The 18,292-nt window shown below is 42.1% G+C and overlaps 1 protein-coding gene across 1 annotated transcript in view; it reads left to right on the top strand.

The window, feature by feature from the left end:
- NEGR1 (neuronal growth regulator 1) overlaps window positions 1-18,292 on the top strand; it is a gene marked incomplete at its 3' end in the record, with an annotated part of 112,446 nt that overhangs the window by 16,626 nt on the left and 77,528 nt on the right. Inside the window, 1 exon segment of the mRNA XM_010153858.1 lies at window positions 15,570-15,861. Coding sequence (XP_010152160.1) covers window positions 15,570-15,861 — 292 coding nt within the window.

Raw genomic sequence — 18,292 nt, 5'->3', positions numbered from 1 at the left:
CCGGTGGGGACCAGGTGGATTTTAGAGTCCATTCAAGTGACAAACACAGCCCAGCACCAGCAGAAGTGTTTCCTGAGCTGCGAGTTCTTTCCCCAAGGTAGAGCTCGTGTTCTTGTTATCCCAGCACCATACAAGCAGCGTGAGGACAAGTTCTCGCATGGGAAGGATGGTGTCAGCCTCCCATGACCCCTCGCAGGGGGGCTCTCACTGCGATGGTGGGGTGACCCACTATGGCTACACCATGCCAAGATCTGCCCCGTGGGGAGATGTTTAATGATATTATTAATAAGGTATTAGTAGTGGTACTATGGAGCAAGGAGCTGTGAGGTTCATCCAAAAATCTGGCTATTGCTGGCAACTGCAACCTGAGACATCCGTGTGCCAAGTTTGTGTATTTACATGAGCCAGCGCAGCTCCATTTATAACCTCTTCTTCCTCTTTCAAATAAAGAAGTCATTCTTATTTCTCCAGAAAGATTCCTTGTAGTGCAGGACTGCAGCACAGTTAGATTTACTTATTTATTTATTACTAATATTCCAAACAGTAGTGCATCAGCAAGCTAAATGGTCTAGGAGATAAGGACAGATGAAATCATGTATCAACCCTAGTAGAAGTCATAGGAATTGAGTTATTTAGTTATTAGTTTTGGTGGAAAATCCTATTTCATGCAAGCCTTTGAGATTTTTAAATTTTATTTTCATTCTGCAGGGGGATAAAGATAGCTTCTCAAATATGTTCACAAAAAATGGGGTTGTTGAAATGGCCTTGTCTGCCGGCTGCACTTTCCTAAGTGTATTATATACTGACCTGAAAGGTGGCACACCCTCGTGTAATCGCTGTTCTGCCTGACAGAGAGCAAAAATCTCAGTCATAGATCACTCTGAGTTCAGAGTAGGAACTAAACCTGGGTCTAAGCTAATGTCAGAAACTTTGGATAAATAGGAGGCTTCTCTTGCTCTGCCTTTTGGCTTATTTTCATCATGATGAAAAAAGCAACAGTGGCTGGGCACACAGAGCACACTGCCAGGCTGCAGAGAAAATGGTGCGAAGAAATGTGTTATTTGTAAAAATGCCAAAATACATTTCAGAGGGCCAGAAGATTTTAATTTGGATTTTTTTAATGTTCTATTCATTTAAAAAAAACCAAGAGAATGCTCAAATTTTTCCAGTTACAGAAATAATAACCCATTGCGCTGATGTGGCAGAATACAAGTTAGCAGCTTAAGGACCAGAGGGAATACCTCTGACATCAAAATGTGCAAAACCCACAGCAGCATTGGTGGGGCAGAACTTCGGTGGCAGCAGCTCACACACATCCCAGGGGCAGAGGGGTGGCTGGGGGATGCACGGGGTGCACAGCGTGCTGCAGCTCGGTCCTCAGCCCCCCTCACCTGTGGGTTGGCCGATCAGGAATTGCTTTGGGCTCTCCAGTCACATAAATGTTGTTTGATTCTTGCTTGGTTTCCGTTTGGGTTTTTTACATGTGTTTTCTTTCCCTGAAATGTTAGCAGCTACTCCTTCAGTCTTTAGTGTGCAAAAAAAAGTGAATCAAAATAAAACCACGTTATACGCGTGAGGCTCTAAGCATCAGCCGCACTGGCAGAAATATTTGGGATGGTGCTCATGAAATACTTCTCCACAGGGAACGGGAGGCTGGACACAGTTGGCCTCTACCACAATCAGTGAAAATCTCATTTGCACCAGCAAGTGCAGGTTGTCTGTGCCTTCATCCCCAGTGTTTACTGGCTTGTGCTGGGTGGCTGTGGGAGGAGGTGAGCTCCCAGAAACAGGGCTCAGTTTGGTTTTGTGTTGAGAGTACTCCGACAGTGCACCTTTTGCCAGGAGGTGGAAAAATGGTGTATGGATGCCCGTGGATGTTGATGTTTGGGTAGAACTTAGGTTTTCTTTCCTTTGCTTTGTTTTCAGCAAGCTTTGAAATGTTTGTGTATAAGAGGCTGGTTAAAGTGCAGGCTAATAACTTAGTTGTCTTGGTTAGACGTGCAGGTACCTCTGTAGCTGGTTATTTATTTATAAACTTGCCATCTCTACCATAAAAAGATTTGTAATACCCTAATAATAAATGCATTCATCACGACATCTTCTGTAATCACTACAGTTCCTGAGCTGCTATTTGGCACTCATTAGCTGAAACTCCTATTCACCTATAATTTATGAGAAGCATACAATTATGTGTTATCACTACTTCAAGTGATTACTACACTGTATGTTTTTAAGATAATGGCATGAAACACTCCATGATGAATTACACCTCTCTAGCTAGCTTTGCTTCTGTCATTAACTCTATTATTTTACTTAAACCAACCTGGAGAGAACTGTGTTGCGAGGTTGGTATTACCGTCTTGGAGAAGAGTCTCAGGTTAATACTGATCCAATAAGGGATATGATACAGCACACAGTTATCTCCCACCTTGTGTGCCCTGTCTACTCGTAGTGTAGACACTATTATAAGGAAATCCTAAAATACAACTTTTTCACTTGGAAATAATGTTTTTTCATTAAGCCTTGTTAGTGAAAAAAGCTCATTCAGGAAGAACATGTGAGACATAAAACTTGAATACTAAGAAATCCCTGGAAACTGAGTAGCTGTCACTGGTCTGCCGGGAGAAAGGCAGGAGAGGGGAAGTTATCACCGCTCCGCTGTGGAGCAGGAACACCCACACCTTTGCCTGTAGACATCTTTTCTCACTACGTTTGATGCGTTTTACACTCAGCAGCTGAGCAGGCAGAGAGGACCTCACCATCACATCGGTTCTGCAGAATCACAAAATTTGCTGGTGTCAGGAGGCAATGCAGAAATTAGCGGGTTCGCCACACCGCATGGTCCCAGTGGCCAACCTGGCATCAGGAGGGAGGCTTGCAGTATCACGAGAAGCAGTTGAGGCAGCCAAGGAAGCCAGGATAGCCCCCTCACCGGCAGAAGGGGACCTCCCACCCCTCGTCAAGCTGCTAATAATGGGGTCTCTGGGCAGTGCGAGGTGGACAGTCACCCAGCAGAGCACAAATCTAGGGGGTTTTCTTACAATTTCTTTTATCACATATTTTAAATGACTGGTCAATAGCGTTTGCACTTTGTCTCTATTACACCCAGCTTTTGGTTTAGTCTTCTAAGACCCCTTGTCGATAGGACAAGGGGTTACAGGTTTAAATTGAAAGCGAGAGATTGAGATTGGACAGCAGAAGAAATTCTTCCTGGAGAGAGTAGGGAGGCACTGGGACAGGTTGCCCAGAGAAGCTGTGGATGCCCCATCCCTGGGAGTGTCCAAGGCCAGGCTGGATGTGGCTTTGAGCAACCTGGTCTAGTGGAAGGTGTCCCTTCCCATGGCAGGGGGGTGGAACTGGGTGATCTTTAAGGTCCCTTCCAACCCAAACCATTCTGTGATTCTATGACATTACAGAGCCAAGCAGAGCAACTTTATATGAGGGGAGATCTGTGCACGTGGGACCTTGCGTCTCCTTGCCTGGCCACGTGCCTACCTCCTGGGTGCCTCCTGTGGGGCCATGATCTTGGGCCCCTCTCCCAAGCTGGAGCTCAAACATGGGCAGATTTTTGCATTCGTTGTGGAGACTCTGCAGTTTTCCCCTAAGAAAGCTGGTAGGGGTTGCAAGCTGATGCCCGGGTCTGGTATGCCGGCTGCCCCCCAACCCCGTCTCGCTCTAATGTGCTGCCGCTGATGTGAGCCCTGCATCGTGATTGTTCCGTATTCATTACCAAATTATGGCATTTATGTGGATGTTGAGTATAACAGCCATCCGACGCTCATTATTTTATCCTGACTACACGTTACTGTCATAGTCTCCTGGTGTAAGCCCTCATTTTTTTGTCAGAGCTTATTGCGTCAGTGAAGAAACCTTTGTTTCATTTCAGCATTAAAATAAAGACTAATTTAACTGTTCTGAAACTGAAATAAATTCAGTTAATTAGTATCATGGCTGTTTTAATTCAGTTATACATTTCTGGATGCTAAAACCTTTCGATAACCTGCTGTTATATTGAAAATTTGAGAAGTAACATGGTACATTCGGGATCCCGATGTTCTGTCGTTCTCTAGGCATGATCCTTTGCCTTGCCGTGGCCTCACAGCTTACGTTACTTTTTATTCCTTTAATTTGTGTTTCAGTATCACGTGGCAAAGAAGCAGGGGGAAAAAATTGCCATCTGGGTTGGCTTTCACCATCAGAAGCAAGATGATTAATATCTATTCCTATAACATACACACGGCTGGCTCTCAAATTTTCAAAGACCCCCTCCCTTACCAAAAATGCAAAATAATGAAGTCAAAACCATGCAGTGAACTGTTTCCTTGCTTTTTTGTACTGGCAATTTCTTCATTATTTCTGAAAGTCAGTGTTTCTATATCATAAATCTTTAGGAATTAATAAATATCAAATGCAACAGCCGGCCCCTTTTTAGCATTTCAAATAATATGGCTAAACTGGGAGTTCCTCTCTGAAAATGCAACCAAAACTCTGAGAACTAATAGTATTGTGTTATACTGTTTCTGAACCTTCAAAGCCAAAATATTATGTCCGTCCATGAAATAATTAGTAACTAATAATTCTTACCTTTACACTATACTGTTTTCTTCATTTTAATATAAAAATATATCTGGGAAAAGGGGTGGGAATATTTTTGTGCAAATAAAAATAGCAAATTAATGTACTGCAGTTGTGATACGAACAGTTTCTCTGTCTTTGCCATGGGAAAAGCCACTTTGCGTCAGGAGGGAAATACACATTATGGTCATGGTTGGTGGTTATGATGAACAATAGAAGCCAGGAAACCCCTGTGAAAGTGGTCTTTTCAGCTGGCTTGGATGGATTGGCAGGTATTGAAGTTGAAACCCATACAGATTGACTTTCAAGTAACATCAGCTCTAGAGCAAATTGTATTTATAATCCTGTAGAAGAAGGAGAATAGAAACTTTTGCTGTTAATTACCAATATTCTACTGCTTTTCCCTTTAAAATGTTTCAGAGTCAGGGATTAATCCATTTTATATCTGCAGAAAGATTTCCTAGGATACCTTAAAGCATCTTAAGGTAGATGAGTTTATAAAATCAAGAAGCTGAAGATGTGTAATGAAGAAGATATATTCTGCTCTCTCTCCCACTCGTCTCCTATTTCTCTCTCTGCCTTGTCTTCCTTTTCATCTGCAGGCTGGCAGGTACCTGGCAACTTTGTCATGGCCAACTGTAGAGCAGAAAATCTGACGACTTCTCATGGTTAATAAACTATACGTCAGTTGTCTGGAGCGGTGGAAGCGGCATAGGAGCAGAGCAGGGAGGTTAATTATGCTAATTACTCATGAAAATGCAGGTAACATGTATCCCCATTTATTTCAGGCAATTTGCCAGATAACAAGCTCATACTGTTATCTGCTTCTTTTGGAAAAGTCCACGGGTCGACAAATATTTAAAGAATTACCTTGGTTTCTCCCGAAGTTTGCATATCTCCGTTCCAAGCTGCTGTTTTAGAAAGCGATGGAATGGACTGCTGAGAATCGCAGAAATTACAGGGTAGGAGGTTTGGAAGAACATCTTTATTTAAAGGAGGTAATTACGAATAAGTCTATTGATACTGCGCTAAATGAATTATTTGACTACAAACGCTGGGTAAAATGCCTCAGACGTGTCTAGTCTGTGCAGCTTGGAAGGGGAGGAGATGCTACGACATCTTTAGCACCTCTGTGGTCAGTGCAGCAGATTGGTCTGCTATATACCCGAAGATGCTTTGGAGCAAGGATTTGGTATGAACTACAGATTATGGCGCTTAAAAAGCAAAACACATGCAGAGCAAAGAATCATGGAATCACAGAAGGGTTTAGGTTGGAAGGGACCATAAAGCCCATCCAGCTTCCTCTGCCACGGACATGAAAAGGCAAAGAACAACAGAGACATTGGTACTTGCTGGCTGCAGAGAAGGAAAACAGGTACCAGGATGGAGGAAGGAGGAAGGGTTTGGCAGCCAGGCAGGTGGCAGGGTGGTGGGAGCAGAGGCTGTGGTGGACATGGTGGCATGGTGGGACCTGAGCACTTGCGGAGAGGAGGCAGGATGCGGGCTGGGGGGCTTCGTAGGGGAACAAGCAGTTTGTTTGCAGGACCTACATTAGATGCTGCAAAGTTCATAAATGTTTGCTGTCAGCTGGTGGCTGCATGGGGAGAAGAACTGAAATCTACATTTGATCCATCAGCACCACTTTCCTTTAACCCCAACGCCTGCCCTTTCAGAAACACGACACACAAGAATTCGCAGAGGGTGAGCAAGAGAAGGACAGGGAGCTCAGCACTGGGGGGGAGTTGGTGCTGGAAAGACACATGTTCTTATAAAGGAACCTCATCTCTACTGAGTGCTGCTGTTATTCTTTAAGCAGAAAGCATTTTTAAAGATAGACCTAAGAATTTTGACGTACAGTGGAGATTCCAGGCAAAGCAAAGCTTGGTTATTTATTTTGAGTTTGTTTTGGTTGCTGTGAGATGGAGTTTTGGGGTTCTGATTTTAAGCTCTGTTTTAAAACAACCTCTTGTCTCCCTCGTCTTACAGAGCTCCTGTTTATCAAACTTCCCAAAAACCACCTGAGCAGATTTCTGTCCCATTCACAACAGAGCAGTCTCCCTCTGCAGGATAATTTAACATTCGCATGTTTTATAAATACGTAGTGTTGCTTCACTGGGAAAAAAAAAAAAAAGAGTCTTCCTAACATTAAGATTTTTAAACACTATTAAGTCTTTCTTGTTATTAATATCCTGTATGCCTTGCTTCCTGCGTGCAATTCCTCTGGAATATTCAATGCTTGCTACGCTTCGGAGGTAATTTGGCTCCAGGGGTTGCAGTTTAACACTGGACAAGTCTTCCTCCTGGTCGTTGTGTTCGCTCTTCCAGGCCTGGCAGCAGGTAGCATGGGTTAACTCCCTGAGAAAATGGTGAAACTGGAGCTACAGCATCCTTATGCTTCAGATACACTGAGCTTGTGCCAGCACACGCACTGCTGGGGGCAGCGGGGGGTGCATCTCGAGCTTCGGGCACGGGGGCAGCTGGGGCTTGGAGTTCACCAGCCTGTCAGCTCCCTGATGGCATGAGACTGTTCTGTAAATAAAAAATAAATACATTTTTTAAAAGCTGTGATGATAACGAGCAGCTTGTGCAGATTTTTATGCAGAATTCCATGCTTTGAGCTCTAGCAGACATGATAAAAGGGATTCTGATCACAAAAAAGGATCACCTATAATTGCACCCAAGTTATTTTTATCATTCACGCAGGTTTCCTTAGTGTAACAAAATTTTAAGATATTATTTGTAAGAATCCATGGAGAACCCAGACAAGACATTTATCAGATCATCAGCTAAAGGACTTTGCAAGAGCTCTTAGCAGGTTTCTGGTGGTATTTGCTGGATCCGGAACTTGGATGTATCATTTTATGTTCTGAGCTTCTGGGTGTTTTTCTAGGCTGAACCCTGACCCTCACGGTTTTCTCTCCCCTTGTTGCTTAGCTCAAAGCCAATCTCCTTTAAAGCAGAAAAAATTTAGCAACACTGTTTTTTGCAAAGATTTTCTGTGTTCTGAGGAAAGTGGCTATAACTCAGTGCCAAAACCAATTTCACTGGGAAAAAAAGATCCTGTAGTAAGCAATAACAACTCTGTTAAGTGCTTCACATCTGCTTTGGTGAACAGTCACCCACTGCAGGGGAATGGAAAGGGGATGCTGTCATCCCCTGTGGGCGTTACACTCAGCTCCTCCAGCACCCAAGGCACCTGTTATATAAAACCGTAAAAATTTTCAAGTTGAATTCTTCTAGGTTTTCAGGGAAAAGAAAGAATTCCAGGACTTTCTGTAAATGAGATGGAACTTTTAACCTGAACTGCAATGGGATTACTGTTTTTAGAGACACAGCCTACACAGAGATGAGTCATGTCCTGACCTGGAATACATGTTTTACCATATAGGGGATGAGTTTTATGGAGGAAGCGTCTCACAGTATGGCCCTTGGTGTCTCCTCGCAGTCAGAGACGTGTTTCGAATGACTCTGCAGCTGGGCAGTGCAGTAGCCCCGACCAGCCGGCATTCCCATGGCTCCTGGTGCTCACCTCCCACGGTCCCGCCTGGGCAGGGGGCAGAGCAGAAAGAGATGAGGTTTGAGCACTAAATGGAGTCCCTTGGTGCTGATGGGTGTGTTTAAAGGTTTGCATGGGTTGAATCTCCCTACAAGTCTGTAAGACAGCTTTTAACTTACTTATCCTTGTAGCTTGGCAGTCTGGGTCACGTAAGTAAGTAGTGAGAAGAATAGTAGCTTTTGGTCCTGCTTGAACGAAGATTTTTCATTTTAAGTACTGCCCAAGCACTCTCCAGATGTAACCCCAGGGAGCGTATCGAAGGTTGTTTGGAGATAGGCATATGTCCAACGTCCATGTGATATATGGATTATGGGAAGGCTTTGTGTGCAATGCCGTGCAGTTGGTTTCAAGGGCAGCGAGGTGGGAGCTCCAGCCCTGGCTCTTGCAAAGAGACCGTGTGCAGTTTTAATTAAGCAACTGGGAAGAACTGTTTTTTACAAAGATTAATAGGTCTGTGTTTTAATTATGGGGAAATAATAGGCTAGAGAGCTAGGAAAGTGGGAGGTAACAAAAAGAGAGGATTAAAAACTTTAAGGAAGCTGGGGGAGACTATATTTTTCTGTACTTACAAATTACAGAAGATCATCCCCATTAATAATGATCGGAAAAATACTAAAATGCCTTCAGCCATATATAACAGTTAACATTAAAATCTATTTTCTATGCTTGTTGAGTAGAGAATTCCGATTACAATCATCAGTTAAAAAGTAAATTGTTCTTTTTTCCAATCTTCCAACTTTAAAAATACAGTAAATATCTTCTGAGTTCAGCTGTAGTTTAATCAATACTTTTCCAAGAAATGTGAAGATAGAAAAAGCAAAAGTCACTTTTATTTAATGATTTCTTTAGTTGTGCTACAGTGTTATTATTAACTTCTAAAAATAATTGGTTCTATGCATAGATTTTAAAATTACATTGAAGAAAATGCTGCCATGATGTGCAGGAAGTTTGAAAATAAACAACATTGAAGGAAAGAGAGGGAAGGCCACTAATATTTGCAGTTTCTACTTGTCATCTTTTCAGTAAACTATTTCCCATATATTACTGTAAGAAATGTTTTATCATTGGACTTTATTAAACATCAGCATGCTTTGGCTTGATTTGTCCTCCAGTGACTGAGGGTGATTGACGACAGCTCCTGCCGTCCTGATGTTCCCACAGTCTTGGTGCTGACTTCTGCCAGCAGCAACTGTGCACCCTCGGTAACGTGATCCCACGGGGATATGTGTGTGCTGGTCTAGAGCAATGCATGGATCTGGTGTCATTATTCAATGTTTTTATGGCACTCAGGACTAGGAGAAGTTGAAGAACAGTTGGGCTCTTGGCATGAGGCTCAGACTGATCCTGAGAGAACTGCAGGGGAAGGCTGGCAGCTCTTCATAGGCTCACGTGGAATTCAAACTCTGCTGAAATTCACTTCTCAGGTTTGCTGAAAACTAGTCTTTAAGTTCCCTGAAATGTTTGGAAGACAATCTTTCCAGAGCGCAAACGTTAAGTTTTTAATAAAACCTAGCTTGGCAACTCCTGTTTTAGTATTTGTAATGTATTTTGCTCAACTAAGACTGCTGCAGTGTTAAGGAAATAGAGGTTTTTACAGAGGACTTTGGTTAGCATTTTCCTGTGCACATGCACAGGAGGGGTGGACCATGGGTGTTGTACTCGCCAGCACATGCATGGCAAGAGGCAGCCAGTGCACGTGGACCTCCTTGGCTGAGTTCCCAGCAGTTCTCATTGGTTTCCTTTGCGAGTTCTTGTCTCTCCGTAGCTGCCTTTCCTCCCTGCTCCTCACTCATGAGGTTCCTGGGTTGTCACCGAGCATGCCCTGATCCCAGCTGGCGCAGTGACGTGGAGAAGGATGGGGAGGGGAAGGGTGTGCACGTGCAGCAAGGCAATTTGTCTTCTTGTAGGAGCTAAACCATCACAGCGTTTCAGTCAAAAGAGCTGATGTGTTTCCCGATATGTTCATGTTTGTGCAATGAAAATAACGTAGAGTTATCATTTATTATCTGCAGCTTATAAAATACTGTTAAAATACCATTCTTTGTTAAAATGAAGATGTGTATCCAAAGATCAAGCATGCGAGAAATACAATTGCAGGGGAAAACGCAGAGATTGTGTACAAGGTTGGATGTGGTGTTCTAGTCTGAGTCCACGCGTAGCCGTCAGATCCCTTGGGGTCGGTATATTTGTTCGTCTTGGTGTTTATTCCTTGCAAGTATTCTTCCATACACAGTTGATGAGTTGTCACACAAAATACATGAGCAAAGACTGCTCTTTCGTAGCAAATTATGGAGGATATGGGGGTAAAAAAGACCAAGCCATCATTTAAAGGGAAAAATACCCTTATTTGTCCTTATTTCTGTTCCTCTGCAATAATTACAGTGGAGAAGCATTGCCTTCAATAGCCAGGAACATGTGGGTGAGGGTGTAGTCCAAGTTGCCTGCGGACTAGTCTGAAGCAATAGCTGCATTTGCAAAAATGAGAAGTGATTTGCAAACAGAAAGGGATTAAATTTGTTAGATTAGAAAACATTTCTGAGATGAATCATCTGATTGCTTCTTCCGTGGAGTAAATACGCACTTTATCCTTCGCATCGAGTGTGTGTAGCAGGAAAAGACAGCATGTTGGCTGCTGTTTAATTTGAAGGCTGTCCTCTGCAAAATATTTCAGCCAAATTCTGCAATGTTTTCAAGTCGCTCCCACATTGTTAGGGAACTTGCATGGGTTTTGAGTAAATGCAGAGGGAAGAGTGCTTTGGGCTATTGAAGGAGCCTGTCTGAGGTGAAATATTTAACCTGTTTTCAGTTAACCTTATTTGGAATATAATTTTTAGTTTGCAACTGTTGTGCTTCGGCAATACAACGTGCTTCGTCAGGGTCTGAACAAGACTGAAATGTTTTCTCCTACTTACGTTTTTAGAAATATATTTTGTGATTTTATTTTTCATCAAACGTGCAAATCTCTCTCCACAGTTAAACATCTGTTCCACTTCTAGTCCTTGATTTTCATGTTTTACATGGCATGCCTTTTGTTAACTTCTGGGGCATAGAAGGTTGAGTTTAGCAGGTTTTCATCCTCTATCCACGATAAACATGCACCTACTAATTAATAAATCAAAATTTATTTGTTTTAGAAAGTTATTTTGAGAACATACTTTGTATATCAAGTAAAAAAGCAAGAGGTCTCATGTTCCTTTCTGCACTGCTGTATCTCGCCTTGTCTCGGCAGGAAAGCCTTGATATCAAAAGGGCTGTGTTTGTACGAGAAGTTTTCAAGACCCTTTGGGGCTTTCGGAGCAGGCACGCTGAGGAGGCTGTAAGGATGCTTTGGAGCTGCCGTGACAACAGCCCCAAGCACTGCCCTCCCCAGCTTGGTTTTCAAGTGGTTTGCTTTGCATCTCAGGAGAATTACACTTTTGTCTTTAATAACCAAAAATTTCAAGTTCTATTGTCACCTTTTGTTTTTTTAAGCAAAGCAAATGTTTTTCTTACATGATATATAGGGATTGAGGCTGGTTTAGTGTGCTGGGAGAGGAGGCAGCCGTTTTTCTCTCTTGAAGGAAGAAACTGTAGTCCTAAAGCTTTCTTGCATGTTTGTGGATGTGTGCGTGTGTATAAACAACAAGGGAGTTAAATAAAATCATAGAAACATAGAATCACAGAAGGGGTTGGGTTGGAAGGGACCTTAAAGATCACCCAGTTCCAATCCCCTGCCGTGGGCAGGGACCCCTTCCAATAGACCAGGTTGCTCAAAGCCTCGTCCAGCCTGGCCTCGAAGACATCCAGGGATGGGGCATCGCTGAAACTAAAAGCTGCCTTCAAAAATATTCATTTTTAACTGACTGTATCCAGCTGCTGCAGAAATACCAGTTAGAAAGAAAGGCACTGTAGGAAGATGTCAGAGAATCTGAGGTTTCTCTGCTTCTCCCCAGTTCATTAGTATCAGTTTGAAAATATTCATATAAGACTTTGACAGTGGTTCCTTGCCTTCTCTGAATGGGACCAGAGCCTACAAAACTCCTCCTGCAGGGATTCACAGATGTCTGCTGCGCTCTCCATCCTCAAAGTGATGCGTCCCCGTGACATCCCAATTCTCTGCTATATAAACTGTGATTTTTTTATCCCGTATCGTATGCAGCTTCTCTCAGCATCCTTTCAGATTTCATGTTGAGATCATTAATTAAATGAATGGTTATTTTCATGATCCATTTCTGCAGAATTTCATCCTGATACTTCTGGTTTCTTATTCCTAAAGGGAATGTCATTTTTCCCCTTAAACAATACCACCATATGCTTAACCTATGAAATCACCATTTTCTCCCATCTGAGAGTTTCCATAGTTGCGCTATTTTAATGTTTTATCAAAGAGTTGAGATCTATTGCCTTCTCTTCTTCTCTTGGATTTCCTTCATGTAAAAAAAACTCATTATCAAATAAAAATATCCCATTAGTCTGTTGCACTTTGTATTACCTTCCTTCAACTTTTAAAGTTGTTTTAAAGCCTTCAGTTCTATTGTGGGCATGGTGGTTAGCCTAAAATTTGCCTGATTCACACTCCACATTTCCTTAAATATAGATAATACATTTACGATTTCCCAGTCCTATGGCATCGCTTTCAGATTGTTTAAAAAAACTCCACATGCTCCCGGATTTGCAGTTTCGTGCTCTCAAACTTGAGTCCATCAAGGTTTTTCTCTGCCTTTTGACTCCATTAGCTGCTCTGCCTTTTCCCACATGCTGGATGTCACCTGCTTATGGAAAACCAGAGTAGAGTTCTCAGTTAGTTTAGAGCCTTAATTAAATCTCCTCAACCTCCCTGCGGACAGGCTCAGTCTTTTTCAACATCTCATAGAAATAAGGTTCCTTCTACAAGTTTTCTCTTTCCTTTTAACCCCTCACTTCTCAGCTACCAAAAGGGACTGTCCTTGCTGGCCATTCCTCCTGGACATCTTTCTCCTGTTCCTGTTTTCCCATGCTCTCTACCCAAGCTATCACCGTTTTCTGTTGCTCAGGTCTCATCTCCAGTCCTCCTGGGTTTATGACAGACATCTCGTTGTCTATAGCAAGGTGGTACTTGAAGTACCTTCAGTGTTTGTATTCTCGTTGTATTCTCATACTTCACACAGTCCTGGTCTCTCCTGGTGTCTACTGGTTTTCTTCCCACCATTATATTTTCTTTCCTCACTTGCTGCTCTTTCATGTGTTCTCCTGGCTGCTCACAAAAATCATTGTTCTGGCTGAAGCTCAAGAGAGCATCTCAAGGCTGCCTTGCCTAGGGATTGCTTTCACTGTCAAACACTGCAAAATCGAATACAGACTGCATTGTCCAAGCTCCGTTGAACATGACGTCAAAAAGCCCATGGGACTGAGGAGTCGTGCTTAGTGGCCTGTCTCTCTCCTACTCTCCCACCTGTCACAGTGTCACTCCCCTCTTTCCAGATGACAGAAAAGTCTGATGCCTACTCCAAAGCCATCGGTTGTCTTAAAAATTAGAGCATCTCCTGGGGCCATTTTAATCATAGAATAGTTTGGGTTGAAAAAGCCCTTTAAGCCCACCCAGTCCAACCGTTAACCCAGCACTACCCAGCCCACCACTGACCCCTGTCCCTCAGCACCTCATCCACACATCTTTTAAATCACTCCAGGGATGGTAACTCCACTACTTCCCTGGGCAGCCCCTTCCAATGCCTGACAGCCCTTTCCATGAAGACATTCTTCTTAATACCCAATGTCCCAGTATCCTACCCTCTTGGGACCGTTTTTGTAGGTTAAAAAAGCTGAAGGAGTGACCTCTCCTTCAGCTCTACCTGTGACACAGGTTCCTCAGCTCCTGTACAGCTTTGCATCCTCTGGCATCACCCCCTTCCCCCTGGCCACCGCTCTGCCCGTCTGAGGTTGGGGAGCGCCGCCCTCACACCAGCACCGTCTGCCTCTGCGAGGATCCCACCTCAATGATCGTCTGCCTTCCTCCTTATTTACTTAATTGTGCTGAGCCCTGTCAATGTTATTGTACTTAATTGTGTTAAGAAGGACTGTCAACGTTACTCACCAGCTTCTTGTTGCTTTTCCTACCAAGTTTAGTACCTGCGCTTGATGACGTGCTATTCTGAAGGGTTTTTAGTGATATGTAAGAGTATCCTTCGCAGTGCAGTTCTCATCCCAGTGTGAAAGCGAGCATCTTAAGAAAGCTGTTTTAGAGAGAAATTATGAATGTTTCCTAATGCAATACAAAATATTGACAACAGCAGCATATTTCAGTGCCTAATCACCTTAGTAGAAGGTTATGCTTCTGTTACACCTGGGTGGGGTTTTTTGGGTTTTTTTTTGGTTGTATATCTACAGAAAAGATTTTCAATTAACATTGACCTTTCATACTCCGACTGGTTTTTGGAATCTACAGATGGTGAAATGGACTACAAATTAGATTTTGCAATATACCTTGTTCTTTGTATTTCTCGATGGATTTGTTTCAGACAGTGTGCAGCACCTGTGCTGGCGTGTTCAGCTCACAATTCCCTCACAATCTCCAATGCTGTCTTCAAACCCCCAAGATACTGTGTAGAAATGCTGTCAAACTCTTCAGATATATGTGTTTTCATTCTCCAGCTGTAATTTTTATTCATTTAAAAAAAAAATATCAAAGTCTTTACATTATGGAGGAATATTTTTGAACTAAAATTTGGAAGGAAGGAATCTGTCTGGGTCACATCTGCTTCTGATTGTAGGGGTGTTGTTATTCACCGACCCCAATTAAGGTGACTATTACACCCTGAACAGCACTATTTATCATTATTTTTCTAATAATAATTGTAGAAAAGCTAAAGTGTGACATAATAAACAAATTCATTTGAATCACTACCACACTAAAGAGGTTTTAAAAAAATATTTAGCAAAACTATCCTTTATATTTCATTGTTGTTGTCAGCAGGGAAATCCATGCTAATGGAACGTATGTTTGCTTTAAATTAGATGTCTTGAATATGATTAGCAATGACAAATCTAACAACCTTTGAAAAGAAAAAAATGTTGGTTTGTATTCTAAGATGTTATTACAGTTTTGGGTGGAAAAAGTCTCTTGGTTCCTTAACTACCCAAGCAGAAGTTTGTTGTGTCTTAGGGAAAGGTCAGTAATTTCACACAGGCGCACATGCTTACTCCTGATCCTTGCGGGCTGAAACTGGAGCAGAGAGGGCGGCTCCAATGAAGTCCTTGAGTTCAGTTCAGAAATAACTGAGACTTTCTACCTGCTGCTCCACTGAACACCCACAGCAGGAAAATCAGAAAGGAGGAACATAGCAGAAAGTATACTTATGTTTATTGTGTGGTTTTAAGACAGACTTTTTGGTTTTATGATGATTTGTAAATTAACAAATGACTCATGTTTTGAGGTCCAACTCTAGTATATTATAGCTGTATTCAATCTGAAAACCAATAACAGGTTAATGGTATTCAAAAGCTCTTACGTTTTCATGCTTATGGTTTCACGTCTTTTCCCAGGTGTTACTTGGAAGATGGAGCTTCAAAAGGTGCCTGGCTGAATCGGTCGAGTATTATTTTTGCTGGAAGTGACAAGTGGTCGGTAGATCCTCGGGTTTCAATCGCAACAGCAAACAGAAGAGAATATAGCCTGCAGATACAAGACGTAGACGTGACGGATGACGGTCCATACACTTGTTCTGTGCAAACTCAGCACACTCCTAGAACGATGCAGGTGCACTTAACTGTACAAGGTATGTGTTTAAACCGACTGCAAATTCTTACTGGAGATGTACTGAAAAAAAAAAAGTCTATAGATGGGAAACATCATCTAACCACATTTTAAAGCTTTTATTTTCTTTCTTTTTTACTGGATGTATGTAGCCATAGACTGTATGCGCCGTTGGCTCTGGGCACATGCAAATAGATAATCGGACCAGAAGGTCTCCCTCTTGCCAGAATCAGGTTTAAAGCCTCAATCCTGACCTGCTGACAATTGAACAAAGTGTAAAAATAAAAGAGGAAAATAACAGTATGATAGCTGAGGTATAGTTCCCTGCAGTGGTATTTTGCAGGTATCTGTCACTTTGGTATAGGTTGGCATGACTCAAAACTTGGTTGTTTTGCATGGCATTCAGCCTAGTCACCAGGTAAAGGTGCATAATCAGGTGCTGATTTCACAGGTTTACAGCCTTTGTATTTTAACATGGATACCAAATATTGGCACAAACATCCTCGTTTCCTTTATGATGTCACAATGTCTTCAGAAATAGGCAGTGTTGCTATCCAGCACACCATGGAAGGGGCACCACGGATCAGGTCCCAACTGTCCTTGGGCACAGAGCAAGGCCACAAGACATGCTTTGATGATCATGTCATAAAAGTATCAAATAAAAGACGACCAAGGGATGCAGTGCGACAGCGGCCAGAATACAATCTGTCATGCAGAGTTTGCAGGCGCGATATTTCATTAGAGCACCTCAGGTGTCTTCTCTGGTGTGTGCCATCACAAACACTGTTATGTAAACAAGAATTAACTCATCATCTCAAAAAAGGAAAAATTAGAATGAATAAAGCAATTTTTCAAAAATACAAATTCTATTAGATTTAGAAATTTAATAGAAATTCATTAAAACCAAAATAAACAAGTGAGGACAAAATAAGCTGCTTTTGCATAAAAATCCATAGTTTTTGTTTCTTCCTCTTTTCTCACAGAAATACTAAGATACCAATATTGTTAATAAAAATAGTCCATTTATTTCCTTGAGGCAGTTTTCTGTTATACGTGCTAGAGAACAACAGTGTCAGTTTTACACGCATGGAGGTAATATTTACTGTATTGTTCCAGGGTGTACAATTCTTAGTTTTTATTGTCTTTATAATAGTTAATGCCCTCGTGCAAGGGGCTAAAAAAAAGTTGGAAATTAATTGCATGTATAAACATATAAAGAGGAGCTTAAAATTAATTAGGCTAACTACAAGCATATAGAGAAATAATAACTCAATAGTTAAAAATATGCATAATTATTAAGCGATTGCATTTATATCTTCAGAAATGCAAAGTATAACCTAAGGCTTTAACTTATTAGTCTTTGGTGTAATCATCATTAACATTTTCTTTTGCATTTTTATGAGTAATAAGGCAATGAATATGAACCAGAAGAATTTAAATGGCAATCTCTATTAATCCATATGGCACACCAAAATCCCTTACAAATAACATGTATGAAATGCTGCTCAAATTAATTATCCTTAACCACTGGACCTTTAGACCCCGATGGTTTGTAAGGATTTTAGACTGTAACTCTCTAAGAGCTAAGTGTATTTGTTGCATAAAGGTCATTATTTTATGAGTACAGCCAAAAAGCCATCACTCAGTCCTTTTTTATCACCTTCCTCAGAGGCAGCTTTTGCGTAGAGATCCGTAAATATTCTGTTTACGTGAGGGGTTGTTCGGGGGTTGCAGAAGTATTTGTATGCTCTCGGATTGGGATGCTGGAATGAAGAAGCTGTGACAGGATCAATTATTATTTCCGTTGTGCGTATATATTCAGTTACTCCAGTATTATTTCAGTTATATTTTATGCAGGAAGTAGGGACCAGCTCCGTGAAGCACAGCCAGGCAAGTGAGGCATTTTCAAGATAAAGTAAGAAAAAAACCACCTTCCCTGTATTTTTAGGTTGTGTAGTTCTCTTAGCACTTGCGAAGAAGTGAAAGCTGCTGAGCTTGTGGAGAGAATTCCTGCATCCCCTGAGGGGCAGGGCGGGATCAGCAGCTCTGGAAAATGCTCCATCCCATCTCGGTGATGACTGTGGCCCTTCCTTTCCTTTCCAGCTCATCCCTCTCTCTGTACATATTACCATAGATATTAATAATTATCAGCCGCTCAGTGGATGGGCTGTGAGTCACCCCACACGGGTGGGATCCCACCTTGAGTCAACACTGAGTTTTTAGAGACCTGCATCACCCTTGGTCCTGCTGTTATCTAGCCCGAATGGGACGTGGGCGTGTGAGCACTTTTAATCAGGTCGCTTCGTACTTACAGGGCTAATAAAGCCATGGCTTCACCTTCCGTGTGCCGGGACTCAGGAGGTAAGGATGCGAGATTCATGCATCCTTTGAGATGGAGATTGACCTGCCTGAAAGTAACCGGGACCGTAAAGGAAACATCAAACAGCTAATTG

Source organism: Eurypyga helias, unplaced genomic scaffold (assembly GCF_000690775.1).
Source record: "Eurypyga helias isolate BGI_N326 unplaced genomic scaffold, ASM69077v1 scaffold2916, whole genome shotgun sequence".
Taxonomy (NCBI): domain Eukaryota; kingdom Metazoa; phylum Chordata; class Aves; order Eurypygiformes; family Eurypygidae; genus Eurypyga; species Eurypyga helias.
This window is presented reverse-complemented; position numbering and strand designations above follow the sequence as displayed.